Source organism: Puma concolor, chromosome C2 (assembly GCF_028749965.1).
Source record: "Puma concolor isolate L17-30 chromosome C2, mPumCon1.1.hap2, whole genome shotgun sequence".
NCBI classification, from domain to species: Eukaryota; Metazoa; Chordata; class Mammalia; order Carnivora; family Felidae; genus Puma; species Puma concolor.
The window spans coordinates 157,013,263-157,040,929 of NC_141675.1; the positions used below are offsets into that span (position 1 = coordinate 157,013,263).

At 57.0% G+C, this 27,667-nt stretch overlaps 1 protein-coding gene and 1 long non-coding RNA gene across 9 annotated transcripts in view; one reads left to right on the forward strand and one right to left on the reverse strand.

The window, feature by feature from the left end:
* Positions 1 to 8,820, forward strand: part of SLC37A1 (solute carrier family 37 member 1) — an 81,911-nt gene extending 73,091 nt beyond the window's left edge. For all 8 annotated transcript variants that reach the window (XM_086676050.1, XM_086676048.1, XM_086676049.1 and 5 more), the window contains 3 exons: positions 3,480 to 3,577; positions 7,314 to 7,378; positions 7,864 to 8,820. In XM_086676050.1, the coding sequence (XP_086532176.1) occupies positions 3,480 to 3,577; positions 7,314 to 7,378; positions 7,864 to 7,879 (179 nt within the window). In that variant the 3' untranslated portion in view covers positions 7,880 to 8,820. The remainder of the gene's footprint in view (positions 1 to 3,479; positions 3,578 to 7,313; positions 7,379 to 7,863) is intronic.
* Positions 8,821 to 17,277: 8,457 nt separating this feature from the next.
* Positions 17,278 to 18,829, reverse strand: LOC147577647 (uncharacterized). The gene is made up of 2 exons (XR_015255885.1): positions 17,869 to 18,829; positions 17,278 to 17,632 (listed from the first exon to the last, which is right to left on the reverse strand). It is a non-coding gene; the product is annotated as an uncharacterized LOC147577647 (long non-coding RNA).
* Positions 18,830 to 27,667: the final 8,838 nt, after the last annotated feature.

Sequence of the window (27,667 nt, forward strand, 5' to 3'; positions counted from 1 at the left end):
CTCCGCCTCAATGGAAGCTGCCCGAGGACAGGAAGTCGCTTCACTCTCTGCCGTACTCTCAGCACGGAGACGGTGCCTGGAGCACAGTAGTCACTCAGTGAACGGGTGGAAAATGAATTGCCTGGCGGCTCCCACACCCAGAATCCCACACGGGGCCAGGCCGCCTCCTGTTGGGGGTGCTGACTTCACAGGGGAGGGGCCGGGTCAGAGAGGCCTGCACGGTACAGCAGGACAGGGCCGCCCGCCCCTGGGTCACAGGAGCCCTGGTCCCTGCCCCGGCCGCCTTCCCAGGGCCCCCGGCAGCTCGCTTCCCGCAGCAGGTTCTGCTCGTTCTAAGATGCACGGGGCAATGTGGCCGTTGTGAGGGGGCCACGCTTGAGCCTCTGTTGCTCCCCAAAGTCATACCTGCCCCGTATTTGGATCATGGGGTGACTTTGAATTTGCTGGGCAGTGTCCGTGGTCACCCCTGTGGTGTTTAAACCAAGACAGTTCCCCTTGGGGGAACGTGGGGACACGTCCAGGAAAGGGGGGGGGGCGCTGTGCCCAGGGCAGTCGTCTGCAGGGCAGCACGGTCTGCCCACGTGGAGCAGGTCCCCTGCTGTCCCCACTCCCATGGCCCGCGAGAGACTTCCCAGGGCCTGGAGGACATGCTCGGCCAGAAGTCGGGATGCTTGTGGGCTGAGCTCAGTCACATGAGCCGTGTGACTTGGAACCACCTTCTGTGCCTTCTGTCCCCAGAGGACGGTCCACGAGTCCGTCCAGCTGCCACCGTGAAGCCGTGTCTTGGGGCTAACTTGCAGCTCTGCCAGAAGGGTCAACAGCTCTTCTGCAGCAGAGGATGGCAGTTTACAAGGACGGAAACGCGAACTGGGTGAAAAACACATCTTTCTTGGTTTTCTTCTCAAAACAAGAGGGAGCAGAAGTGCCGAGAGTGGAATGTGTGCATCGGGGAGCCCCCAGGAGAGACACCGGGGCACAGCTCTAAGCGCGTTCTCCCCCACAAAGGATGGCCGAGGGCAAGCAGACCGGCTCGACCTCGCCACTAACGGGTGGGGTGCACCGGCCACGGGGCCCTGGTGCCTCAACCCCCACGGCACCTGCAGTGCTGTTCGCTCCCGGCCCGCGGGCCCAGGAAGTGGCCATGGCGGAGCAAGCCGTGTCCCCGCCCTTCTCTCTCCCCCAAAGTGCCGCCCGCTAGACAGAAGAAAGAAAGGCTTGAGTGGAAACGCACACAGTTCAGCAAAAAACCCCGTTCACAGAGCGCTCACCCTGACACGTCCACGCCGAGCCGTAAATACTGGTTTGGACGGGGGCAAAGCTCAGTGAATAGTAACTAGGCCGATGTCTTCTCACAGCTCACCGCGGCCCCGTGGTTCCGGTGACACGGTTTATGTGCCTGGTGCGTTCCCAGGGCTTAGAGCCGCCTCCCCGTGGGGCGCGAGCCCTTGTCGTTCCTCTGTGTTTCACACACGGCGACTGCACAGCGCCCCGAGTTTCCTCCTGCTAAGTTTTATTTTATCAGAGTAACACTTGATGCAACTGTTGAGGCCAGGTAGCCTCACGGGCCGATTATGACGTGGGACGCGGGTCCCTGTGCCCCCGCCAGCTCCCTCCTCGTAGATGCAGCCTCGTCGGCTCTTCCCTGTGGTCTGAGCTGCATACGAGCCTACACGCTTCTCCGTCCCTCGGCCCGACACTGCTGTCCTCCTGCGAAGAAGGCCGGGGCTCGGCTCTCACCCCCTCCCCAGCCCCCTCAGTCGACACCGCTCCTCGGGTCGCAGCACTCGCTCTAGGCCAAGAAGTGAGCTTTTTGTGGTTATGCGTGCGCCCTGGCTTCCCCCCGTCAGCCGAGAGGGGCCACCGGCCACAGCGCTCCCACGCCTTGTCCTGCAGCCGCTTCCGCCACGTTCCCGCGTTGGACCCGTCTTCCAGCTTCCGTGTCTGCTCCTCTTTAGTGGAGACCTCCAGTGGCTTCCTGAGCAGTAGCCCACGGGAAGCGGAGCCTGAGGGCTGGGAGTCCGTGCGGTCTGGATTCTGCTGCAGCCTGTGGATACGAATCCCAGGCTAAAACTGCTTCTTCAGGATTCCAGTGTCTTGTAGCTTCCATGGTCTCTGTTGAGAAGTCTGTTGTCCCCCCCCGGCCCAGCCTGCTTCCCCCCAAAACCTCTGGGCACGCTTCTTTATCTCTGGTGCCTTTCTTTGTCCCCTGTGCCCCGGGTACCCGGGGACTCACCTGCCTGGAGACACGTGCCCTTCCTCACGCATTTCCCTTACCGCTGTCTGTCTTTAAGTCCTGGAAAACTGATGCGTCAGGTATTAACACTTGTGGGCTGATCCTCGCATTTTTTCTTTTTTTCCTTTCTTCCTGTCGTTTTCTCTTTTCTCTGCTTTCTCAGAGATGTTCTTGACTTTCCAGTCTTCGTTTTGGTTGTCATCATGTTAACATTCGTTAGTTCTCACTTCTTGGATGCAGCGTTTATTAGACTGAATCGTGAAGTGTTGCTGCTGGTTTTGTGAGAATGTCATGTGGCTCAACTCGATTTTCTGTCACTTATCTGAAGGTATTAAAATTTCCTGGGAATTTTCTCCTCCCCAGTTTGTTTCTTTCCTCCCGGTTCCCCTCCTTCCGACTTGTTTGCTCTCACCTTGGAGCTGTCCTCAGACACAGGTGAGCTGGGCTGGCCCATCGTATATTTGTATTTAAGGATGAGCCACCGAGCACTTGCTAGAAGCCCTTTCCACACGGAATGATGCATCAACCACTGGTCTTCGTGGTCATGGGATCCAACTAGAATCTGGAGGCAGAGACTCCCCAGTGCCCGCCGGGGTGTGGGCCTGCGGCCAGCACTCCCATCATTGTCGGGGAGGGTGGGCACCTGCTCAGTGGAAGTGAAATGTACATATACGTCCATACTTTATATATATGCATACTTTTCCCCAAACCACTTAGGGAGCAAATTGCGGAAGGCTGCCCCTTTCCCAGTAACTGTGTATTCAGTGTGCATTCCCTGAAGGCAAAGGATCCCCTGATGTAACCACAGTGCCCCATCATCAACTGAGGAAGTTAACACTGACACGGTCTTAGCATCTACAAACCTTACTCATATTTCCCCAATGACACATCTCCTAACCAAAGCGTATCTGAGATCGTGCATTAGATTCAGATTTCATTAATAAAGTTTTCAATTGGGATTGTTGGATCCAAAGAATGAGCGTGTTAAGGTCAATACATATTTTTAGATTTGCTTCCAGAAACAGGCCATGCCCGTCGCGTCCTCACCAGGACTGAGCATGAGCGAGCCTTTTCCCCCCACAAGTCTGGGAGGTGGGGATGAGATTGTGCTGTTCAGCGTGTTTTTCTTTAACTGTGAGGGAGGCGTCGAGCACCCTGCTGTGTGCTCGCTGGGCCTGGGTGTGTCGGATAGTCGCCTTCCAGCGTTTTCCTCACCCGGCTCCTGTGTGCCCTTGCCCCCCTCCAGGAGCCGCGCTGGGCCCCCTGCTGGCTGGGCTCCTCTCCCCGTCTGGATGGAACAACGTGTTCTACATGTTGATGGTTGCAGACGCCTGTGCCTTACTGGTAAGTCTCTGTGGCTGTCGTCCCAACACGGTGACGCTCTTTCCGACGGAAGTGCGGTCCTCAGGAAGGCCTGGCCCGTGACAGACCCTAGCTTTCCCGAGTGCTCGCGATCCGAGGCCTTCCTCTTTCTGGTCTGAACAAATGTCAGAGCAGAAGCCGGCCTGCCACTCTGCAGCTTTAGGCAGGATGGTGGGGAGGCAGAGAGCAGGGGCTCCCTGCGTGGGATCCCAGCCCCGTCCTCTGCCGAGTGTGTGTGCACCTGGGGCAGGTGACTTGGCCTCTCTGTTCTGCAGCTCCCGCGTTGGTTAAACAGGCATAATAATGGCACCCCAAGGCAGGATCGTCGAGGGGACTTGGAGGAGACGGCAGGCCGAAACCCACGTCCTACGTGGTGACCTCCGTTGCCCCACTGCTCCTCCTGTGCCCTGCAGCCCCGGGGAAAGCGGCCTGACTCTCGGAGCCCAAAGGGGTGGGAAAGAAGGAGCAGAGGCTGTGGGTGCCGGCCCCCAGCTTCCGTCTGCGGCCCCTGCAGGACAGAGAGGCCCGGGCACCGGTCAGAAGCGGGCCGTGCTCACCCGAGTGGCTAGCGTGCGCTCAACCTGCAGCCGCCCTGCGCACGGGGTCCCCGACCTGAAGCCACGTGCCTCCTCTCGCTTCCCCAGAAAAACGCCCGAGGTTGATCCCTGTAAGGGTGAGTCGAGGATTTGGAAATATCAGCTCTGAGAGTTCTGTATTTTCATTCCAGGGCTGTTCCACAGCCCCCCATGTCGTAGAGGATCCAGGGCCAGCTTTCAACTCGGGAGCCTGTTAGGTTTTTAAGAGGCTCTTCCTCAAAGCATTTGTTTTTATAAATGCCTGAGGGCTTTAGTTAAGTCCCAGATCATTTCAACTAAGTGGCCCCGAGACTTCCATCATCATGGCTGGTTAGAGACTGAAGACTGTCCCTCAGCAATGCGGGGGAACACACATTATGCGTCCTTTTAAATGCACAGCCAACCCCGTGGAAAGGAAGGGTATCCTCGGGACGGGACCCAGAATGTCGAAGCGGCATAGACAAGTACCCGGGCTAGAGCAGTGGGAATCGGGGAGTGGCTGGTTCTGCCCCCCTGGGGAGCAGAGGTGGGGCTTCAGGCCCGCACGAGTGGGGCAGGAGGCCAGGACCCTCAGTGGGCTGGGCTCCAGCGAGCACGTGGGTCCGAGAGACAAGGATCTGTGTCCACCTCAGCCTGTTCACCAGGTTGGAGGGGGCTAGTCGTCCCTGAGGATTTTTAGCCACGGACCTGCCTATGGTAAGCTTAGATTTTTGAACTTAGGTAAATACACATAATGTGTACCCAAAAATTGAGTAAAATTGGCCTGGAACCGTGATACGCCTGGTTCTTGGGCAGAAGCAACCCTAAAACCATTTGCAAGGGGCAAACCTCAACCCGCTGCCCGGATCCCCACTGCTAACGCCCGGCAGAGAGGAGCCTGAAATTGGGAAACGGTCCACCGTGACTGAGGTGACAGACACGACAAACGGCAGAGTCAGACCCCCCAAAATTGCAGATAACATGGTTATCAGGTAGACGTAGCAGTACTGAAGACGTCCGAGAAGGATGTGGGTTCACGAGCAAAGAAGGGGAGCCCGTGGAGCACAGAGACAAGGACGTCCCCGGGTACAGCCCAGCACGCGGAAGCCGTGGCCGCCGCCAGGGATGAAGCACAGACCGGAGCCCCGGGGAGGAATGTAGAGACGGGGCCGAGCACAGTCGAAGACGGAACAGCCGACAGCTTCAGGGCACAGAAGGCGGGGCTGCGCGGCCGACAAGAAGGGCGAGCGCACGCGTGCAAACGTGACCGTGAGCGGCCCGCCGTCACCGGGCAGCGCTGGGGTTGCGGGCCAGACGGCACGTGTGGCGCGTCGGAATTCAGAAAGGACAGAGAACAGGATGTGAGAGTGGTAGACAGGCAAGTGGTGACCGGAAGCAAGCTGGACCGGCCAGGCCAGGTGAGACCCAAACGGGAGAGCGGGAGGAGTCCGCAGGCGGCCTAAACACCAGACAGACGTCTTCTCTCCGCGGGTCAAGAGGCCGGTCCCACCCCCCAAGTCTGAGGCTGGAACCCCAGCACCCAGCAGGTCAGGTCACCCTGTGGGGTCAGACCTGGGGCCTGCCGGACTCTCAGGGGCACGTGCGCAGAGCCCGGTGGCCATGCTGTCACACCCATGGGCTGACCCCCGCCGACCCGGGCCAGGGGGCTCCGGGCGTCTGGGCAGGCACTTAGAGCAGGCGGGCCTCCCTGGGCTTGCCCGCAGACACGGCTCTCCGTCACATGCGACAGTGTGACCTTTTTAAAAAAAATTTTTTTTTAATCTTTACTTTTGAGAGAGAGAGAGAGAAACAGAGCACAAGCAGGGGAGGGGCAGGGAGAGAGGGAGACACAGAAGCCGAAGCAGTTTCCAGGATCTGAGCTATCAGCACAGAGCCCGATGGAGGGCTCGAACTCACGAACCATGAGATCGTGACCTGAGCCGAAATCGGATGCTTCACCGACTGAGCCGCCCAGGTCCTCCCCCCACCTCTCCCCCCTCCCCGCAAGAGTGTGACCTTTGTCCTTCAGGTTCGTTACTACTGTCTGCAGTGTTTCATGCCACCTTAAACACTCATCATTTCCTTCCCTTTTCCCTTTGTGTCCGGGATCTGCTTTGGATGATGGCGGGTCTTCTGCGAACGCTCAACACGGCACATTCGGCGGGACGTGTGTCGACCAGGTGCCCAGCTCCAGGCGAGCAGGCCCATGCTGAGCTGCTGGAGGCTTACGTTGCCAGGGTCCGCTTGGTCCACAGGAACGTCCCCCTCACCGCCAGCCCCACGCTCGGCCCCTGACACGTTCCCTGCTTTACCCCTGTGACCGTATGCGCACCAATCGAGGGTCAGGCACGGCAGCCGGACTGTGCTTTCTCGGAAGGAGTCACCCCTGTTCTCCTCACCGGCCACTTCTCTTCAGAGCTTCTGCTTGAACCACGAGCGCTGAAGGCTCCCCTGCTTCCTGGAGCTCTGACCTGAGGCCACGCTGGCCCTCTCTCGGCCCAGTGGTCCTTCTGGGCCTTGGAAGGGGCCCTCCTGTGGGGCTGGGGTCAGCTTGCGGAAAGACCGGGTCCGAAGCCACAGACACAGGCAGAACCAGTTAGCTGGTGTGGCACCAGGTCACCGGTCTGTCTCCGTAAACGGACCCAGCCCTGTGGGCGCGTACGGGGCAGAACTCTGTCCCTGGTTTACTCCCACGGCAGCTGTGGAGGCTGTGGGCGAGGGGCCCGGCGGGGCCCAGCGCTCTCCCAGGAGTTTCCTAAGAAAACGCGGCTGCTCCAAACGTGAGCCTGGTCCGCCTCTGGGTGCCGGGGCCCATGAGATGCTCACCTGGCCTTCAGAGTCCCCCGTGCGGCTCTCCAGGGCCCCCACCCAGAGTCACCGCGATCGTGGGTCACCTGGTCTACATTCTCTTTCCCTAATCTGGGTATTTTATGATTGGACTCGTTTCATTTGCAACAGACGTTTTAGGCTGAAACCTGTCCTTACCTCCAGGAGCACGGCCTCCGTGCGGCTCACAGGCCCACAGCCCTGCCCTGGGGCCCGGGGCACCCCAGCGTGTGATGTGGGGCCCACACAGCCGCCCCCAAGTGAGCTTCCGAGAGCACTGATGCAGGGTCCCTGCCCGCAGTAACGGCTTCTGTCTTTGGTCTTTGTTCCGGTTGCAGTTCCTGATTCGTCTCATTCACAAGGAGCTGAGCTGCCCGGGGTCAGCGGCCGGGGACCAGGTTCTGTAAGTGCCCCCTCCCCTTGCCCCCTGCCACCGGTCAGAGGTCAGAGAGCAGCTCTAGTACGGGCCTGCCTGCCTGCCTTCCACACCTGGCCTCTCCTAAAATGGAAGGAAAAGAAAACCCACCCACCGTCTTATCATCCCACATCTCGTTCATGCTGATTTGTCCTTTCCTAATAAATGCCTCCGGGCGGCTGATGGTGGCAATTAATCTCTCCTCAGAAGCTGAGGGAAAACATCAGGGAAATTGCCTTCTGTGTTGTCTTTGAGCTGCGTCTTAGAGACAAGAATAGGAGCCCCCACAGCCAGCCTGCCCCACCCCCCGCCCGCCCCATCTCTGTCCCTCCTCGTCCCCAGGGCTGCGGGTGGGGCGGGGCTGCACCCCCCAGGTGGCTCCAGAGGCTCTGGGGGGGAGGGGGGGGGCTGTGCGTCCTTCCTGTGCCATTTCTGGCCGTGTCACCAGCTGCTCCTTTGTCCTCCTCTTCCAGGTTCAAGGAACACTGACCGCCGAGTCCCCTGGAGGGAGGCGGGCCCGTCCTTCGCCAACGGTCTGTCAAGGGAAAGTTCAAATAAAGGATCCTGTGTTGGAAAGAATGATTGACCCTTGCCTTTTGCACACACACCTGGAAAAGACACAAAAGCCGCCTTGAGGAGTCCAGCTGCCGTTTTAGGCGAGCCGTGGGGCTCAGCACCGCGGACAGGAGGCGCGTGGGAAGTGCCCTCACCACGGCGGAGCCGGGGGACACGTGGCTGGGCGGGCGGGTCCCCGGTGGGTGGCACTCAGGTCAGCCTGAGTCTCGGGCGCTCCAGCCTAGGACGTTAGAACGGGTGCGTGTCGCGCTGGCAGGGACCTTGATGTCACCTGAACGGGCCGTGTCGGGGACCCGATGCCGCAGCGGGCGCGAGAACGCAGCCAGCACGGAGCCCAGGCTCTGGGAGGACAGAAGAAACCCGATGCCAGGTCAGAAACCAGGACGGACCTCGGGGCCCTCAGGTCTCCCGCAAGACTTCCCACCACCGCCCCCGGCTCCTCACCGGCCTGCAGAATTGTCGACGAGTGGGCAGCCGCGAGGCCATCGGCCTGCCCGTCGAGGGCCCTGGGAACACCAGGCCCGAACACCTGGATGCGTCTGCCATCTGAGCGCTGCGGTGGCTGCTGCTGCTGGTCCCTGCGGGGCTCGGGGAGGACGTGGCCGGGGTGGGCGGGCCTGGCGCAGTGAGTCACCTGCAACACACTAGGCGCCTGGAACTGTCTCCAGCCCCGCGGCACCAGCGTGGGGTGATTTATTTAAGATGTGCTGTGTGTTCTAGAAATCCAAGAAAATAAATGGCATTTTGTTATTTATTAAGACAAACTATGATTGTTTTTGGCCATTTGTCTTCCCAGTTGTTGCCTAGCAGAATACTTGTCTGCTCTTTGAAATAAAACGGTTTTTTAAAGCTTATTTTGATGTATTTACTTATTTTGAGAGAAAGAGCCCAAAGCAGGCTCCTCGCTGTCAGCGCAGAGCCCAGCACGGGCTCGTTCTCACAAAGCGGGAGATCCCGACCTGAGCCGAAATCAAGGGGCGCCCCGAGAGAAAATGTTTAAAAAATAGCTCAAGCAGCATGTTGATGACGTCTGCTCACGTTTCCCGCATGTTAAAAAAAAAAAAAAAAAAAAAAAAACAACTTCCAAACACTGTGCGTTCTTGGTTTTCTCGGGGTTGGACACAGTCCGTAGCTCTGCAGCTGGAGGGAGAGGCTGTTGGTGGCAAAGCCAGGGCCGCCCTGCTGGGGGAGGGGCTGAGTCTGGGCAGTTTGCGAATTATGCGAATGCCACCCGGGGAGGAGCAGGGCCGTCCCTGAAACTGCCGGTGGTGCTCGGTGCTCGGTGCCGGCTCTGAGTTTCTCCCCAACAACAGGCGACAGGCGCCTTCTCCGTCTGCGTGACGGGGGCCGTGTGGTGGCCTCCCCCGTGCCACAGTGCCAAGGGCCACGGCCGGGAAGGCCCCGGCGGAGGCTCCTGCTGCGGGCTCTGCGGAGAAGGGCCAGAGAGACGAGGGGTCTCCTGCGGGCGGTTGTCCTCACCAGACAAGCTTGCTTTGCTCAATAACGAAAGCTGCTTATTACACGTGTAGAAGTTCCCTCCTGCTAGAATAAAACTTGCCCAAGCACCGAGTGGATTGCACGGTGCCTTACACACGGTTCGCTCCGCCCACGGGGTTCTCTTTCCCTCCGGTTCCTTCCGTCTTGTGTTTCCTCTTTGCGGCTGGGGTCACTCCTTTCTGCCTTCCTTCCCTGTCCCGGGCGGCAGGGGCCCCGAGGCCTGTGCTCGCTATGCCCGGACAGCCTCTTGCTCGCCCCACGGCCTGTGTCCGAGGCGGGCAGGGCCGATGGTGACTAACGCACAGAGAGTCCTTCACCGTGACGTTCTGGGGCCCCCTGTTCCCCGAGGCTTGAACCCGTCAAATGCCTGGGTGAGGCCTTCAGCAGACCCTCTGACCCTCTTTGCTTCTGCCCCCACCCCAAAGAGCAGCCACCATCGCCTGTGGTTCAGCGGCAGGAAGCTTTTGGGCCATTATTTTTCCCGAGTCTGGGACTGAAGTCGAGACAGTCTCCCACAAGCCACAGAGGACGGCCGCTCCGTGCTCCGAGCCTGCAGGGGCCCCCAGGGGAGGCTGAAATGCAGACTCGACATTGGAAAGCAAGGAATGCACATAGCGGAAACATTCTGGGCCCGGGAGTGGAAGGTCTCACTGCCCCATTAAAGAAAAAGGTATACGATTTCAATACAACAATAAATCTTCATTTCCACCTGAGCGATTGGCTGAGAAGATGTCCTTCCGCCAATAGCTGGTCGCGACGCGCGCATGCTCGCCTTTGTACGGAGATGTGACTCTGCCTTCCAAGAACCTGTGCGTCACTAAGATGTTCCTGTTCAAATCCAGGGCGGGGTGCGGGGCAGAGGGGGGGATGCCAGCAGGATAACTGCCAAGCAAGCTGGGACGGGCAGCGAGAGAGACGGAGCAGAGCCTGTCCGGAGTATCGTGCCTGGAAGTGCACCCTCAACCACCTCCCCAGCTGTGACACCCGATAAAAACGAATCACTAGATGGGGCGCCTGGGTGGCTCAGTCGGTTGAACATTTGACTTCAGCTCAGGTCATGATCCCGCGCTTTGTGGGTTTGAGCCCCGCATTGGGCTCTATGCTGACCGCTCGGAGCCTGGAGCCTGCTTTGGATTCTGTGTCTCCTCTCTCTGCCCCTCCCCTGCTCATATTCTGTCTCTCTCAAGAATAAATAAAACATCAAAAAATTTTTAAAAATCACTAGAAAAAAAATGGACTGGGAAAACCCAAGTCCCGACGCCTGTTAGATTCAACAGACATGGTGCCAAATTGTCGTAGGAGTTGGTAATGCTCGCTCCGGTCTGCATACCGCGAACTTCCTCAGGAGAGACGTGCAGGGAGGCACTGGGGCAGCCACGCGCTGGGGGCCGGTGGTGTGGAGGCTGGGGGCACAGTACGCAGTATTCACTGCTGTGAATTGCTCACAATGTGTCCCGTGGGGTGTCCCCAAGGAGCCGTAGCAGCCTCACGCCCGGTGCCTCCCCCCAACCCTGCAGGACCTGGTTGGGGGGCTGCGATGTGCAGGCTGCCGATCTCTCAGCCAACGCGGGCCCTTTGTTCAAAACACAGGAAAAAAGTGCCGTTCAAGGTACTGAAATAGAAAGTGTCTTCCTGGGGCGCCTGGGTGGCTCTGTCGGCTAAGCGTCCCACTTTGAGCCCAGGTCATGATCTTGCAGTTCACGAATTTGAGCCCTGCTCGAACATGCTCTGTGCTGATAGCTCTGAGCCTGGAGCCTGCTTCAGATTCTATGTCTCCCTCTCTCTCTGCTCCTCCCTCCCTTGTGTGTCTCTCAAAAATAAATAAAGGTTAAAAAAAAAATTTTTTTTTAAAGAAAATGTCTTCCTTTCCTCTGTCTGGGAGACGGGAGGAGGCCGGTAGGAGGTGAGATCATGGGGCCTCCCAGCACCTGCGACCTCAGTTAGAAACGTCAGTGCAGAGATAACATTATTCAGCACGTGAACACGGTGACCATGAGGCATGAACCCCCAAGCGTGGGCCCTTCTGAGCACAGGGCCCGTGCGGCTTCAGGGTCACAGGCCCGTGACATCACCCTGCGGATGCTCCACCCAGACTCAGCACGGGGACTGGCGGCCGGCGGGGGGACGGGCTGGTCCTGGCCTTGTCTCTGACGATCGGTGGTGGTGTTGGGAAGGCGGGGTGTGTCCATGGGTGTCCCTTCCCCTGGTGGTGCCTCCCTGAAACCGTGCAGCCTGTTGAGGTTATGTGCGGTGGGTTCCAAGTGCTCCTCCCACTGAAGGTTAATTTCGAGGCTCTGAGTTCGTCCTTGCGAGTCTTCCACAAGCCGGGCCACTCAGTCCTCCTCCGCTACCCTTTCACCAGTCAGTGTGACGTCATTGCCACCAAAGGCTCATACTTTCTGACGTGCACCTGAGGATGTGCGGGTTCAGGGCTGCTGGCCCCATTCTGCCGTCCCCGGGCCCGGCCTTTCCAGCCACTGCAGAGAGACGCTAACTAACACAGACACACTCCACCATGTCCTTGCGAGGGCAGAGGTCAGAGTGCAGCGGAAACCTTCATCCATGGACGCACTCCAGACGGGGGAGCCGGGCTCCATCGGGCCCCGAACCAAACAGCAGAGCTGGCAGACGAGACAGATGTGAAGCCCGACTGAATGAAACTGGTGAGTCACAGTCCCAGCTGGCACAATCCCATGACAGCAGCGTCACCTGCAAAACTCACGGCTGGGAGCTGCATGAGTTGTCCTTGGAGCCCAAGCAGGGGCAGAGGGGGTCTCACCCAGAAGCTGAGCAGGTGAGCAGGGGCGAGGGCCAGCGGGCACAGTCCCAGGCGGTGGGGCGGGGCCGGGCAGCACCTTGACTTGAAGATGCCCCAGATGGCCTGGCCCCCTTGTGAAGTCCCAACCTGAGGCCTGAGTCCGACAGTCTGTTACCTGTTGGATATCGTGCCCGATCCGCTTCTAAAGGCACCGTGGGTAGATGTGCATTGAGTAGAGGCACAGAGACATTGAACGTGCCCACGGCCTGGAGAGTTTTGGGGTCTTGGGCTGTGGCGCCCCCACCCCAGGACGTCTCGGAGTCCACCAGAAGGGGCGCGTGTGCTCCGGCCCCATGCGCTTTATTTGTACGTTTCAGACTGAGGTGAAATTCACACAACACGCACTTAAGCATCTTCAAGCGTGCACGCCCGTGCCATCTGGTGTGCACACAATGCCGTGCAGCCACACCAGTCTAGTTTCAAAGTTTTTCACCACCCCTGTGCCCGTCAAGTAATCCCACCCCATCCCCTCTGCCCCCAAGCCCTTTGTATTTAAGCCAGGGCACCTTTTAGCACCAAAATTCTAGAGCCAAAAACAGCACTTCCTCTATTTATCATGTCTTAAGTGGACGCACAGTGCTACGTTTCTATGACCTCCGGCCTCCTCTGAGAGGCCTCCCCGTGGACAGTGGTCCCCGGTCTGCTGACCCCGAAGCCCTCCCCGAGCCATCACTGTCCCAGGAACCACACCTGAGTTCTGCGTAGGCCACGAGTGGGGTCAGCTTTGGTTTCCCCTTCCCATACCCGCCGGCCTCCGTTGTGGCTTTGTTCTCCCACGTCCCCACGTCCCCGGTGGCAAAGCTGCCATCGGGGCTGCGGGGCACACAGGTGGGAAGGACGGTGTGCCTCCCACAGGGGCACAGAGGCCGGGGAGGGGGACGCTGTCTGAGTCATGGCACACAGTCCCCTCGGTGTGCACCTTGCCTGCAGGGAGAGCTGCTGGGCCACTGTAGGAGCCCCGGATGTCGCCGGTGGAGGCTGCTCTGTCTAGAAGAGAGAAGCGAAGTCTGAGGTCCTTAGAGCCTCTCTGCACCCGTACAAACACCCGCAAACCTCGCTTCTCTCTGGGGGTCTACGGGCCAGGAGATGCGGGGCTGGGAATGCTCTTAGTGATCCCACACCTTTCAAGGGGCAGCGGAGGAGAAAACACGCGAGCCAGTGCTGAGCTTGGCGCGCCGATGGGGGCTAGAACTGCAGGGAACTGCAGGGATGTGTGCAGGAACCGGGCTGCGAAGCACCCACACCGCCCACACACAGCCTCTCTCTACGTGGACACACATACCACGCTCCCTTCCCCTCCCAGGCCAAGGCCTCAACACAGCGGCCCTTTCCCCCCGCTTCTCGCTGGATTTTATTCACCGGTGATGTCCTGATAACGCCCGGCGGGCTCACCGTCAGGGCTGGGGACGCCCCGTGCGTGTCTGTCCCCATGGCCACATCCACCAGAATTAAACACAGGTTGGCTTATTACTGGGAGTCAAACAAAGCAAGTGGCCTAAAACGAATAGATGACTCTGGCCCAAAGCTCTCTTTGGGCCTCGAAACAGTTGTGACTGGGCCTCCGCATCGGTTCGTGCCGTCTGCACCAGACAAGCCTGTGCTCCGGTGGACGGATGAGAGGCAGGCAGCCCGTTTAAAGGGCCAGGGAGCCGGTGTTTACTCCACAGACTTGTCTGACCCCACAGACAAGTGCATCTTTTCCGCCCTGAGGACCGGAGCCCGGCCCTGGGAGCTCCGGCAGCCTCTACGTACAGGTCAGAAATTATCAATTGCGCGGTCACGTAACCAGTATCCAGGGCAAGAAATAGAGGATCACCAGCACGCCAGAGATAGGCCGGGGGCCCTCCCTGCCCTTAAACGTCCGCATTATCCTGACCATCGTGGTTTCCATTTAAGTCAGCGAGTGGGGTTGAGTGTCTTTCTGTGTCTGTGGCCCACCATCCCCTCTACAGCTGGGCCCGTGCTCCGGTCCCACAGCTTGTTGTCTGCCTTCTGACGTGCAGACCGCCTTCTAGACTCGTGACGGCTGCTTCTCGGTATCAGCGAGGCTGGGCCGCGACGCCCACTTGGCCAGACGCTAATCCAGCCGTTGCTGGGAGGCACCTGGCAGGCGTGTGAACATCTCCAAGGAGCTGACTCTAAGTCCGGAGGCGGGCCTTCCTGTGTTGTCTACATGTCTTGCGGTGGACGTGTCTTATTCTTATAATCGGGAGAAGTAGAAAAGCTAATTTTAATGGTTTTTTAATTTTCTAATGTTTATTTACTCTGGAGAGAGACAGAGCACGAGCGGGGGAGGGGCAGAGAGAGAGGGAGACCCAGAGTCCCAAGCAGGCTCCAGGCTCCGAGCCGTCAGCCCAGAGCCCGACGCGGGGCTCGAACTCACGAACAGTGAGATTGTGACCTGAGCCCAAGTCGGACGCCCAAGCGACCGAGCCACCCAGGCGCCCCTAAAGCTAATTTTAAAAGTAGGGGACGACACTAGAAAGTCAAGGAATCTGCTACACAGGCCACTGTTTCCCGGGAGGGCTGCGTTTGGAGAGGCGACGCCGGCTGAGCCTGGCACTTGCCACACCCTCAGTGACCTGGGACATCGCCAGCTCTACGAGCTGCATTTTCAGGGTCCCTTGTCCTAGGAGCTCCTCCCAGGAGCCTGGAGGAAGATTGTAAACCTGACTGGTAGACCAGTGCCATTCATTCATTCATTCATTCAAAACGATTTGTCGCCAAGCGCTGAGTGAGCCCGCAGACAGTGACAACCAGGGTGAGCCCAAGCCAGCACCCCCGAGGCCGCACTCTGGCAGGGGCGACAGACCCCAAGGGGCAAACGGGTGGGCAGTGACAGTTCAGGGAGGCCCGGCTCTGGCAGAAAGTCGCCGGGGGTGAGGGGACGGCACAGGGCACAGCATTATCTGCTGTCAGATGGCCTTCCTCGAGGAGGGAAAGCCGAGCAGAGACCTCAGCGATGTGACGAGCAAACCACCCGGGAGAGGGTTCACAGACACAGGGCAGCCGGCAGGTACCCAGGATTGGGGTTCTCTTGACAAGCAGGGCCAGGGGAGGGGCAGGGGGTGCATGGGGAGGGGCGAGGAGGGGGCGGCCTGAGCTCCGAGACAGCCAAGTGGCTTCAGAGAGGGTGCAGCGGACAGTGGGTGAAGCCCTGACTGGGGGGGGGGGGGGCAGGGCTGGGGCCGGCCGGGCACACAGGAGGCGGCGGCCGCGGGCCCCTGGCACAGGCTCCCTGGAGGGGGTGCAGATGTGGCCGTGACCAGGGCGGGGCCGGTAACGGTAGGACTCAGGGGCCGCCCTCTGCCTGGGGCTGGTGGGCACGCAGGACCCGGAATCTCCTGCCCCAAAGGCTGCGACCCAGGTTTGTTTCCTTTCTTGTAATTCAGCCCAGATTCTCTGCCGCCACGAGAGGGCCCCCAGAGCCAATGCAGGGATGGACCTGGGGAAGGACAGCTCCTCTGCAGGGGGCGTCCGGGTCCTCTTGGGGGGGGGGTGTGAACCTGCAGACCCCTCCTGGTGCCTCCCTGGCGGGGGGGAGGGGGGAGGCCGGGGGAGGGGCTGGGCTGCTTGCTCGCCTGTCGCACTTCCAGCGTGTGCACTATCCTGAGAAGGCCCGCGCGCAGATGGGCAGGCGGGAGCTGACCAGGCTCAGCCAGGCACTCGGGAGGCCTCGTCACCCTCCTGCTGAAAAACTGGGGGTGGGGACTGGGTCGGAGAGGTTACCCCGCAGAAGCCGGGCAGCGTCCCGGGGTGGGGGGGCCCCAGCCTGCAGCCAGCCAGCCACCTCTGACCCCAGCCTCCGTGCGATTCTCTTGTTTACGCTTCTCATTAGGGGGCTTCTCGTGGGGGGCCCAGAAATGCGTGAGACAACAGCTTATAAGAAACTGCACTTGCCTGTCCCCTGGCCTCCACGGTGAGCACGGGGCGCCCTTCCCGGGAAGGACAGGGGACCCTTTGGTCTCAGGGCTTCCAGCGGCACTCAGAGCGAAACTGATGTGAGACAGATTACAGGAGGAGAACAAGTCTCGAGGCGGAATGAGCCAGGGGGACAGTTTTCACACCTCTTAGACCAAGAGACAATCCGCGTGGGAGGGACTGGCGGACAAAGAAAACTTAACTTTGGGGGCTTCAGGCAGTAAGGCAGTCTAACAGAATTTGGGCTGGGGTGGTGACCAGGGTTGTTTACACAGCCCTCCGGGCTCCAAATGTCCCACTTCCGGTGACAAGGATGCGTCCCTTCCTCCTGGGACAGGGAGGGCACCTTCCACAAGGGAGATTTATTTCCTGCTCTAAGGGGACGGAGGAGGGTCTGCGTGTCCTTCCCGCACTGGCCGTCTCTTAACTAACTTCTGTTTAAAATAGTCAACTTGCTGGAGCGCCTGGGTGGGTCAGTCGGTTGAGCGTCCGACTTCGGCTCAGGTCACGATCTCGCGGTCCGTGAGTTCGAGCCCCGCGTCGGGCTCTGTGCTGACCGCTCGGAGCCTGGAGCCTGTTTCGGATTCTGTGTCTCCCTCTCTCTGACCCTCCCCTGTTCATGCTCTGTCTCTCTCTGTCTCAAAAATAAATAAAGGATAAACCAATATATATATAATGTGATCTGTCTTTAAGCAAATTCTAAATTCATGTCACTGTGCCCTTCCCTGCCTCAGCCAGCCGTTTTCCTCAGCCCTCTGTTGTGTGGGAGCGAATAGCAGACACTGTTCCCCAGCGTGCAGAGTATCGGAGCCCCAGAGGGCGAGCGACTTCACGAGGCAGGTCCCCCAGGACCGGGTCTGGGGACCGCTTGGGGACACCAGTCCCGCCGGGTGACCCAGCCCATAAGGGGAAGGGGCCGTGACCACACCCGTGCCAGCGGCACCCAAATGGGGGAGCAGGGGCACGAGCACGAAGACCGAGCCCAGGGTGCCTGGGCCCCCGCCCGTCTCCTCAACTGCAGGATTTTATAATCCAATCGCCTGCTGTCGAAAGGGAAGAGAAAGGAGTAAGAAGCTCAAATTACCACTAACTTTATTTTTAGAAGTGGCAGCATGAAATGAAAAACAAAGTCTCTGGAATACCAAGTAGGGGGAAATGATAAATCAATGCCTCCAAATTGTATGAAATGCAAGAAAAGCATCCAAGCGCCAATGACTCAGAGAAGCCCGGGGGGTGCGCTTTGATCAGGTCCAGGAACTTCCGGAGGGGCTTTCAATTCGGTGACAAATCCACGGTGACAAATCCACGGTGTTAATGACGCCCTCCAGGACAGATCCCAGTCTCCTCCACAGGTCACTCGCAAATGCCGCCGCGGGGAAGATGTGGCACTTCTAGGGCTCCCAGATCCAGCTGGGACAAAAGCCCAGGACCTGTTCCCGGAATGAGGACAGGCGGCAGAGGGACCCCTCGGGGCGTTCAGGCCATGACCAGGGTGAGCCAGGGTGAAGCAGGCCTGGAGAGCTAAGGGGCGAAGCAGACCCCACTGCGCGCAGCCGGCACGAGCCAGCGCAGGGGACAGACCGCACAACACTCCTGGCTCCCTCCCCCGACCGCCGTGCAGCCCCTCGGTGGGCTCGTACCGCACCCTGGGCACCATATCAAGCACCTGCTCCTTGGGTTCCCGGCCAGCCCTTCGTCTCTTTGGTCCTCGACAGCCGCCATCGGTGCTTTCCGCCAAGTGTTTCCAACCTGTGCCCCCTGCGTCACCGGCCCCCCCGCTCATTCCGACAGCGCTCCGTGGGCGGAGGGGACACGCGTTCCTCTGGGGCTGGGGCATCTCACCGCCCAAGGGCGGCCCTCCACAGCTCTTTCCCTTCTGCCGTGGCGGCTGGCGGCGTCCGAGGGGCTGGCTGCTCCGTGAGTCTGGCCCGGACGTGACGCAGAGCCCGACGGTCCCGGTGGCGTGTAACCTGCATCACGGGAGGGCCGCGGGGAGACTGCGACCAGAGGCGGGAAGACGGTCCCCCTCGGTGGGCAGCGGTGGCTCGTTGGGTAACCACCGGCGCCCGGGAGTCCCAGGGGGGGCGGGTCTTGCGCCTCAGCACGCGGCGCTGCGGGGGCCGCTCCAGGGAGGTGCCGGAAACCGGATTTTAGCACTTTGTGCTGCTTGCTGTTGGATTCCGTTGGAAAGACACCGTAAGGAGAAGAGGGGCTCAGAACACGATCTGGTTTGTGAGCGGGGACGAAAGGGAGTGGGAATTAACAAATCCAGAAACAAGCAGGACGAGAAGGAAGCTTTTTCCCCACGCACCGACGGCAAGAAAACATTGAGAAGCTCCGGGGACAGCTGCCAGCCCAGGTCAGCGGCTCTGAGAGTGACGCCCAGCCCCCCACCCCCGCCCGGACCGCAGGCACCATTGCAGGAGGACCCAGGGACAGAGAGTGACGCTGTGGCTCTCCCCGCCAAGCTTTTTAGTCTCCAGAGACGGACAGGGATCTCTGTCCATAGTCGCAGTGAGGAGCCACCTGCATTATTAAGAGGAAGGCGCCCCCAAAGAAACCGCAAACCTGGAAGAACGTAGTCAATTCTCATTATCTGCAGTAGCTGGCTTCTAGAAAGTCTGCGTGGACACTGAATTAGCAAACATTGAGCCATCGCTCCCGGGGGTGGGGGGGTGGGGGAGGGAAACGCAAGGTTGTCCCTTCAAGGCTTGGGTCACAGCATCGTCATCCATCAACACACAGCCTGGCTGGATGTGTGCTTCTGTTTAAAAACACCCATGTAGGGGCGCCTGGGTGGCGCAGTCGGTTAAGCGTCCGACTTCAGCCAGGTCACGATCTCACGGTCCGGGAGTTCGAGCCCCGCGTCGGGCTCTGGGCTGATGGCTCAGAGCCTGGAGCCTGTTTCTGATTCTGTCTCCCTCTCTCTCTGCCCCTCGCCCGTTCATGCTCTGTCTCTCTCTGTCCCAAAAATAAAAAAATAAAAAAAAAATTAAAAAAATAAAAAAAATAAAAACACCCATGTCACGTCACATACATTGTTGGTGCGTTCACGTGGGACTCGTGGCCAACGGCATCGGCGCTCACCCCGGAAGGAGCGTATCCACTCGTCGCGTGTGACGCACTGAAACACCACTTCCCGCTCTGCGGAGTCCGTTTTATTTATTTTTATTTTTTAAATGTTTTTTTTATTTTTGAGACAGAGACAGAGCATGAGCGGGGGAGGGGCAGACAGAGAGGGAGACACCGAAGCAGAAGCAGGCTCCAGGCTCCGAGCCGTCAGCACAGAGCCCGACGCGGGGCTCGAACCCACGGACCGCGAGATCGTGACCTGAGCTGAAGTCAGACGCTTAACCGACCGAGCCACCCAGGTGCCCCTGCAGGGTCCATTTTAAACCGCGGAATCACCGGCAGAAACAAAGCGAAGCAGGGCGTCGCCTCGTGCCACCTCCGCTGGGAACGTGCGCGTCCAGCCGCTCACGTGTTTCTCGCCGGCCCTCTTCACGCCCCAGAACCATCTCTACGTTCCCGGAGCGAGGCTCCTGTGAGGGAGGCTGTAGGACAGTAGCCATGCAGTTTGGGCCGGCCCCGCGGGGTGAATGGGCCACCGTCCGCCCAGGCGGGGCCCCTCCGCCTCTGCTTCACCGGAGGGCTCCCCCATCGGGCCACCGAGCGAGCTGGGGGGGGGGGTCACCGGGTGACGTGCAGCCTGCTGGCCCCGTGCGCCTGCTGCAGGCGCATATCCCCACCGATGACGGGCTCCTTCCAACCTGAGGATGTGACGGAACCCAGCTCCCCCCGAGCCGGCCCAGATGCATGATGGGACGCCCGTCTCTGTCGGGGCCCAGCAGCCCATCAGCAGCTGTTTTCTCAAAAGGCACGGACTTCTCTCCAGCGGACGGTGTGGCTTTGTTCCAAAAGCCCGGGGGGGGGGCTGCATGGGGACTCTGACACAGGCTTGCCGTAGATGCCACCGCGTGTGCCCGAGATAACACGGGGTCTATCGGGTCGCACGGCCGGGCTCTCGGGGCTGCGTGCGGTCGGCCTGGACCTACCGCAGAGCCCCTTCCTGCTCTAGGCTCCCCCAAAGCTGGTAGCCTCTCCGTCAGCCTCGGGCTGGGGCGGTCTGCCCACGTGTGGAACACGCGGCCCCCAGGAGCCCTAGAGAAATGCCAGGCGTCGTCTGCGGCTCCTCACGGCGGGAGAGGCAGAGTGAGATCGGCGGTCCTTCCCTCTGGATGTGGTCCCAGCGCACCCCTGGTTGTGGAGCCCCTACGGATGTCATTGATGCGGCCCCTCCCTCTCTGAGCCTTCTTGGGATTTAACTTCCACCTGCTGAGCTCACACATCTTCCCAAGACTTCCAACATGTTTGCCACTTCTTCCCCATCACCGACCGGCATGGTGTCATCAATGTACTAGACCGATGTCGTGTTCTTTGAGACGCCCGGGTCCCCCAGATCCCTCCGGGCTGCTTGAGGGCATAGAGCACGCGAGTGGACATAGCCCTGTGGCAGAGCAGGGATGCACCCCGTTACGCAGCCCACGTGAATGCAGACGGTTTCCTCGTGGGGACCGAGGGCACTGGCCAACCCGCTGGGGACAAGCCACGTACCCGAGGCCGTGTTAACCTGCTCTGGAGAAGAAACCACACCTGTCAGGGCAGCTGCAGGGTGGGTGCCTCTGGGCACAGACTGTGCCCAGAAGACACGCCCACCAGCCGTGTGAACTCCAGGTCCGTAAGCTGGGAACTGATTTCCACGCCACTTCTCACCCGGGGGTACGCAGTACGGGCCTTCATTTACTGTCTTGACCAGGGTCAGGGGTGTTTGCAGAGGCCTCCGTTGCCCTGTGACAGCCGATTTTATCCCACAGACCAAGGACCTACAGTGAGTTTTACCCACTGCCAAGTTTGAACATCCTGCCTATGATTTGGGGGTGGAAGTCCTAGCAGCTGGGACAGAGGTAGGGACCCAGTGGACCTATCGTAAATCAGTGCTTGGTCAAGACCACAACTGTCACCTGGCCTCCGTGTACCCCCTCTTTGGTGGGGAGTCGGGATGAAGCTTTGGGTCCTTCGTGCAAACTCTAGCCCTTTATCCAACAGGCTTTCAGATGCTAGGATATCCCTCCCTCCGCAGTGCACAGTTACTCGAGTAAATGACCATCAGTCTCCTCGGGGAAGGAACAGGACCGTTGTTACCGAGCTCACTGGCTCTGCTGTGCTGTCGTTCTTTTCCCCTGGGGGTCCGACCCGCTCTTCAGCCGTCAGGTTCCGGGTCTGAAACGGCTCCGATCTGGAAACAGGGCAAAGGACCGTGACTCTTTAATGGGGCACCTGTCCCCCCCTCCGGTCATCCACCCGTACTTTCTTCTCTGGTCTGGCCTCAGGGGTACCCTTGCTGGCTGCACATATGTTCTGCCCCTAAGGATGCTGTGTTCTATTAACTGTGTCCCTCGCGCTGCAGGCCACACCCCCCTTGGCTGCCTCGGTGACCTTTCTTCTCGCTGCAGTGTTTGCACCCGGCTGTCTTCTGACAGTCCAGCACCGACACCTGTCCCTGTGGGTCTGATGTCTTTGTTCCCTTTGCTCTCAGTGAGCCTGGTTGCAATGGCCTGTCCCACAGTGAGCCTGGTCTACAGAGGAGGCCACCACTGGCTTCTCAGTGAGCCTGGTACTCTTCCCAGGAATGCATTTCATGCGGCCACGGTCAATGGTGTCACCTCCAGGACTTCCTGTGGAGTAGAACCGTCAGGTAGGCATTTGGCCTTAGGTGGTATCCTCATTCCAGGTGTCCCTAGGACACCTCCCGTGCCTCGGAGGAGGGACTGCTTTGTCTGCCATCTGCCGTGGCAACCGTGGGGTCCCGTCACGCTCAGTGCGAGCCTGTTTTTCCATGCTTCTAGGGACCGTCCTAGCTCAAAGTGGGTGACATCTCTTTCCTGGGTCCTTGCCAGGGTATGAAGTTCTGACTCTTGAGAGAACGCAGGGGAGACATCTTACGTTGTCTTCAAGCAAGCAGGGGTCTTAGCATCTGTACCAGGACGGGATGGCCCACTTCCGCAGACTCAGGGGATTCCGGGGAAATCGGGAGTTTAGGATTTTTGGACGTTCCAACCCGGAAGTCCCTGTTTCCAAGTGCCAGGGTCCCACTTATTCCCAGCCAGGGTCCTGGCCTTGGCATAGCCAACCTGCCTCGGTTGGGTCGGGGATCTAACCTTCTTTGGAGCTCGGCTGTTTTGATGATCGAGTCCTGGGTGTGGCTCAGCTTTCTCTGTCCTACTGGGAAAAGCTGTGAGCCTGAAGACAGCCTCAGCCAGCTCCCAGGGAAGCTCGATGTCCCATCTGGGGCCAAAATGGCCAAGGCTTTCAGCCCCTGCCACGATCGGCCCCGGAACGTGGGCTGCCTGGGAGGCTTGACCTCGGGCCGGGTGTCTCCCCACAGCCGAGACGGTCACTGAAGGGGTTGCAGGCAGCGGCCCACCTGCTGCCATCGGAGCCAACATGTTAGATGGGACCTCAGGGTGCATCTCTGTGTTCATTTCTGTAGAGAACATTTCCAGAACTCCTTGTGTTTGAGTGGGTCATCTGGGCATCATCTGGCTAGAGCATTTCATTGCGAGGGCAAGATGCTGCACAGCCCTCTGTCCCAGTGCCATCGTCTCTGACTCATAGTAACAGATTTCTTTCTCGTTCTTACTGTGGGCCCTTTGCAGTAGTTTGGGGGCTTTTCTCCAAACCCCCCACTCCGGGGTCCAAGCTGGCGGAATAGCCACCACCACCTGAAAGGTTGGGAGAACCATACCAGAGGGAATAAGGGCTCTGACACTTTTCCATCCATGACTCGTGGGGCACGACCAGTCACGTGACCCCACCAACAGCAACGAGGCCCACAAGCTGCACCTGTCTGAGGGGCAAGACCAGCTTCCGCAGTCACTCAGCGGGGTTCCTGAGAATTACCCAGGGCGCCCAACTTCTCAGAAAGAGCCAGCACTGGGTAGGACCTCCAGTACGAGACCGCACGGAAGTGACGAGGGCCACCATCGTTGTCCTGCTTCCGGTGTCCAATGTTAGATTTTAACATTCCCTTGTAATTATGATGATCTCTCTAGTTTCTTGGCATGCCCTTTATCAGATTTAGGAAGTTCCCTCACAGCCTAGTTTGCTCGTTTTTTAATTTCTTTTTTTTTTAATTTTTTAAATGTTTATTTTTGAGAGAGAGAGAGAGAGAGAGACAAAGTGTGAGCAGGGGAGGGACAGAGAGAAAGGGAGACACAGAATCCGAAGCAGGCTCCAGGCTCCGAGCTGTCAGCACAGAGCCCGACGCGGGGCTCGAATCCACGAACTGTGAGATCATGACCTGAGACGAAGTCGGACGCTTAACCGACTGAGCCACCCAGACTTCCCTCATTTTTTTTATTTCTAATCACAAGTGATTGTTGGAATTTTTCATAGTTCTCCCCCCATGTACTGAGACGATTTATCCATCTTTTTAATGGTTGTAAGACTGTTCACATTTTCCATTTCTTATTGTGTTAGGTTTTTTTTAAGCATATGTATTTATTTTGAGAGAGAGAGCATGAGTGGAGGAAGGACAGAGAGAGAGAGAGAGAGAGAGAGAGAGAATCCCAAGCAGGCTTCATGCTATCAGCACAGAGCCCAATGCAGAGTAACCTGAGCCGAGATCAAGAGTCAGAACCTTAACCAACTGAGCCACCCAGGCACCCTTATTGTGTTCATTTTTTGTAAGTTATTTTTCTGGAAATGTTTCTATTTCATCTAAAATTTTCAGTTACTGGTATGAAGTTTTTCACAAAATCCTCTCATTATTTCTTTTCTCTTTTTTCTTTTTTCTTTTTCTTTTCTTTTCTTTTTTTTTTTTTTTTTTTTTACATCTATAAGTGCCCATAGGAATGTCCTCTTTATTTATGACGTTGGTTTCTTGTGCCATTATCTTTCAACTCAAAATATTTAAAAATTTTTCATTCGTATGTCTCCTCTGAACTTTAAGCTTTTAGAAGAATTAACTTCCAAGGGCTCCTGGGTGGCTCAGTCGGTTAAGCCTCCAACTTCGGCTCAGGTCATGATCTTATGGCTGTGGGTTCAAGCCCCGCGTCAGGCTCCTCACTGACAGCTCAGAGCCTGGAGCCTGCTTTGGATTCTGGGTCTCCCTCTCTGCCCCTCACACCGCTTGCACTCTCTCTCTCTCCCTCTCTCAAAACGAATAATAAAAAAAATGTTTTTAAAGAATTAAATTCCAAGCATGGGGGGAGGGGTGGGGATTTTCTATTTTTCTTTTGTTATTGCCTTAGTTGCATTCGGGCCAAAATCTTACTGCGCATGATTTAGCTTTTGAAACTTGCTGAGACTTCCTTTACGGTCTATTTTGGGAACTACTTCACATGTGCTTGAAAAGAATGGGTATCTAGCAGTCTCTTGGTGCATGTGCCATATATATGTCTATTATGTCGTTTATTCATATTATGAAACATTTCATATCATTCCTCATTTTCACGTTACCTACAAGTAACGAAGGTATGTCAACGTCTCCCGCTGTCATTGCAATTGTGAATTTTTCTATTTATTTTCATTCTATCAAATGTTTTTAAAATACATCTCGGTATCATGTGATCAAGGGCATGTGCATTTGGAATTGCTACACCTTTCTGGTAAATCAAACTGTCCATCTTGGTCTCTAGCAAGTTTGTGTCTCTAATGGCGTCATGCATGAAGTCAATTTTGTCTGATACTTGTATATATACACTAGTTTTCTTTTTGTGAGTGTTTAGATGGCATGTCCCCCACTATTTTGTTTTAAGCCATTCTTCTCCTTATATTTCAAATATTGGGAGATGTAGGAAAATAACATTTAGAAAAAAAATGTTAGTCTTAGGTGACTTTCTTCAATTACACAAGTTCTTACCCAGTATCTTTTGAAATGTTAGTTTCTTCCAATTCTTTTTTCCCTCTCCTTTTCAGACTCTGGCAAATATTTACGAAATCTTCTTCATAAATATCTGCTGGAGTCTGAAAACATAAGTAGCATATCGGATAAATAGCATACCTTCTATGTCTTTGACTCCCTATTTTGTATGTTCAGTCCTTGTGTCTCTCTCCATGCTTTCTTCTGGATATTTTCTTCTAACCCACTTTCAAATTCATTAATTTTCCCGTTAGCTGATATAATAATGTTCTCCTAAACCCATCCATTGAGGGTTTTTCTTTATTGTTTATTTATTTTTGAGAGAGAGACAGAGACGGAGACAGAGCATGAGCGAGGGAGGGGCAGAGAGAGAGGGAGACACAGAATCCGAAGCAGGCTCCAGGCTCTGAGCTGTCAGGACAGAGCCCAACATGGGGCTCGAACCCACAAACTGTGACATCGTGACCTGAGCCGAAGTCAGATGCTTAACCTACTGAGCCACCCAGGCGCCCTGAGGTTTTAATTCCAATGATTGTATAACTGTAGCTCTCAAACTTGTGCTCAGATATTTTCATATATGTCACATCATTTTTTATAGCTTTCAACTCTCACTTATTTTAATGTTTTGCCTGGATAATTCCAATATCTAGGAAGAGCCCCTGAGGGTCTAATTTTATTGTCCTTTTTTTCTGCTGGTTCTTGTCAACACTGTCTTTTCTCTTTGTGTGTTTACGTATTCTAAATTGTGTGCTAGACATTGCACTGGGGACAAATTGTAGAAATAATGTGCTGATAAAAACTTTCTCTGGGGATTTTTGTGGCCGCCAGGCACCTGGTTGTGTTGACAATTTGGAATCATCTTAATCTAATTTTATGGACTGAGATTTTCCTGGAATATCCAGATGTCTTAAAACGGGACTGAAGTTTTTGTGAGGGCTTGTTTATTTCCAGTTCACCTTTTTCTTCAGGTGCAAGACCTCAGCGTCCCCCCTCAGAGAAGAAGAGTTGCCAAGACCCCCATAGTTGAAGGACCTTGGACTCTAAATTTTGTCTTTGGCTTGGCCTCTCAGCTGCCTCTTCCATGAGTGGCAAACACTCCTGTTGGAAAAAATGCCCCAGATGCTGGGCTCATCTTTCCAAATTTCTATCTTCTCCCTAGTGCTGGCCCTGTGGTTCTCACTGCCTGATTCGTTCATCAGTATTCAAGAATACTTTTTCAGATATTTTGTTCAAATGTGTCTTGTTGTCCTCAGAGGGAGAGTCGGTCCAAATTGCTTAGCTCACTATCACTGGAAGCAGAAGTCTGTACGCCTCTATTCTCGGCATAAATTCAATAATAACTCGTTCTTCTGACACCAAGAGATCAGAGCTTCAAATATGCTCACTTTGGCAGCCTGGCTGTGTTGTTCTACACTCCGAATACAAACGGGGGAAAACTCAGGCTCTGTAAACATTTCGAGAAGCCCGAGTACAGGCTGACCTAAAACTCTGAATAGGTTGTGTTCCAAAGTTCATTTGTAAATAGGTTATCTAAGGTTGAATGTGTGTTCCCGTATAGGACAGGCTAGCCCTCAAGAGCGCCACCGCGGGGCTGAGCCCCTGAGGCACCTGCAGTGGCCTGAATTCTCTGCTGTGGAATCTGGGGCACCGACAGGCGGAGAAGCACAAGGAAGAGACGTGTGGCATGTCCCCTCTTTACCCTGCAGGAGGAGGGCCCGAAGGAAGGGCAGTAAACGGGACCTGCCTTAGGCATCTGTCCATCTCCTCTGTCCTGAGCACTTGGGTCCCAGGCACCCTGTGCCTTCTTGGGGTCTCCAGTACCCACTGGAGAGTCTCATCCAGCCTGTCCCCCCCCCCCCCCCGCCAAGTGCTCCACACTCCCAATTAATCTCATAGTTCCCCCAATAACAAAACTCCCAAAGCCTTTGCAGGCCCTGTCAGTTCAGGGCTGAGGGAGGGAAGGAGGAAGCCCCAGTGACTCTGCACACTAATGTCCTGCCTGTTGTATTTGAAGTTCTTAAAGATGCACCTGTTGTGACAAGTGACCCCATCATCCCAGGCCAGGTAACAGAGAGAAAACTTGCAGGGGATGTGGTGGAGTTATTTGAGGGAGAGAGAAAAATGGGAGAAGGCCATTGAGGAGTCTACTGTAACTATTCGGTTCCCTCACCTCGGTGCTGCCTTTCCAACTCCTTCCCTCCTTTCAATTCCGAATCCTAGGACTCTCTCCAAGTTCCGAGTCTGGCTGTCTTTCCATTGGCTCCGGGGTGGGGTGCCATCAGCGTATCAAAGGGGACAGGGGACAGGAGACGGGGGACAGCTGAGGGCAGGGCTCCCAGAGTCGCACGTCTACAGGCTGGGATTCTCTGGAGTCACACCCTTCAGTTCCGCGCCTCGGATGAATCAACGTTTAGGCGCCCACCATGCTGCCATTTGCCTTCTTCCTTCTGTGTTACCAGTTTACAAACAAAGCCAAGTTCTCTGTCCCGGCAGGATTGCCCTCCCTGTGCTTTACATTAGCGGACCATTCCACTGCACGCAA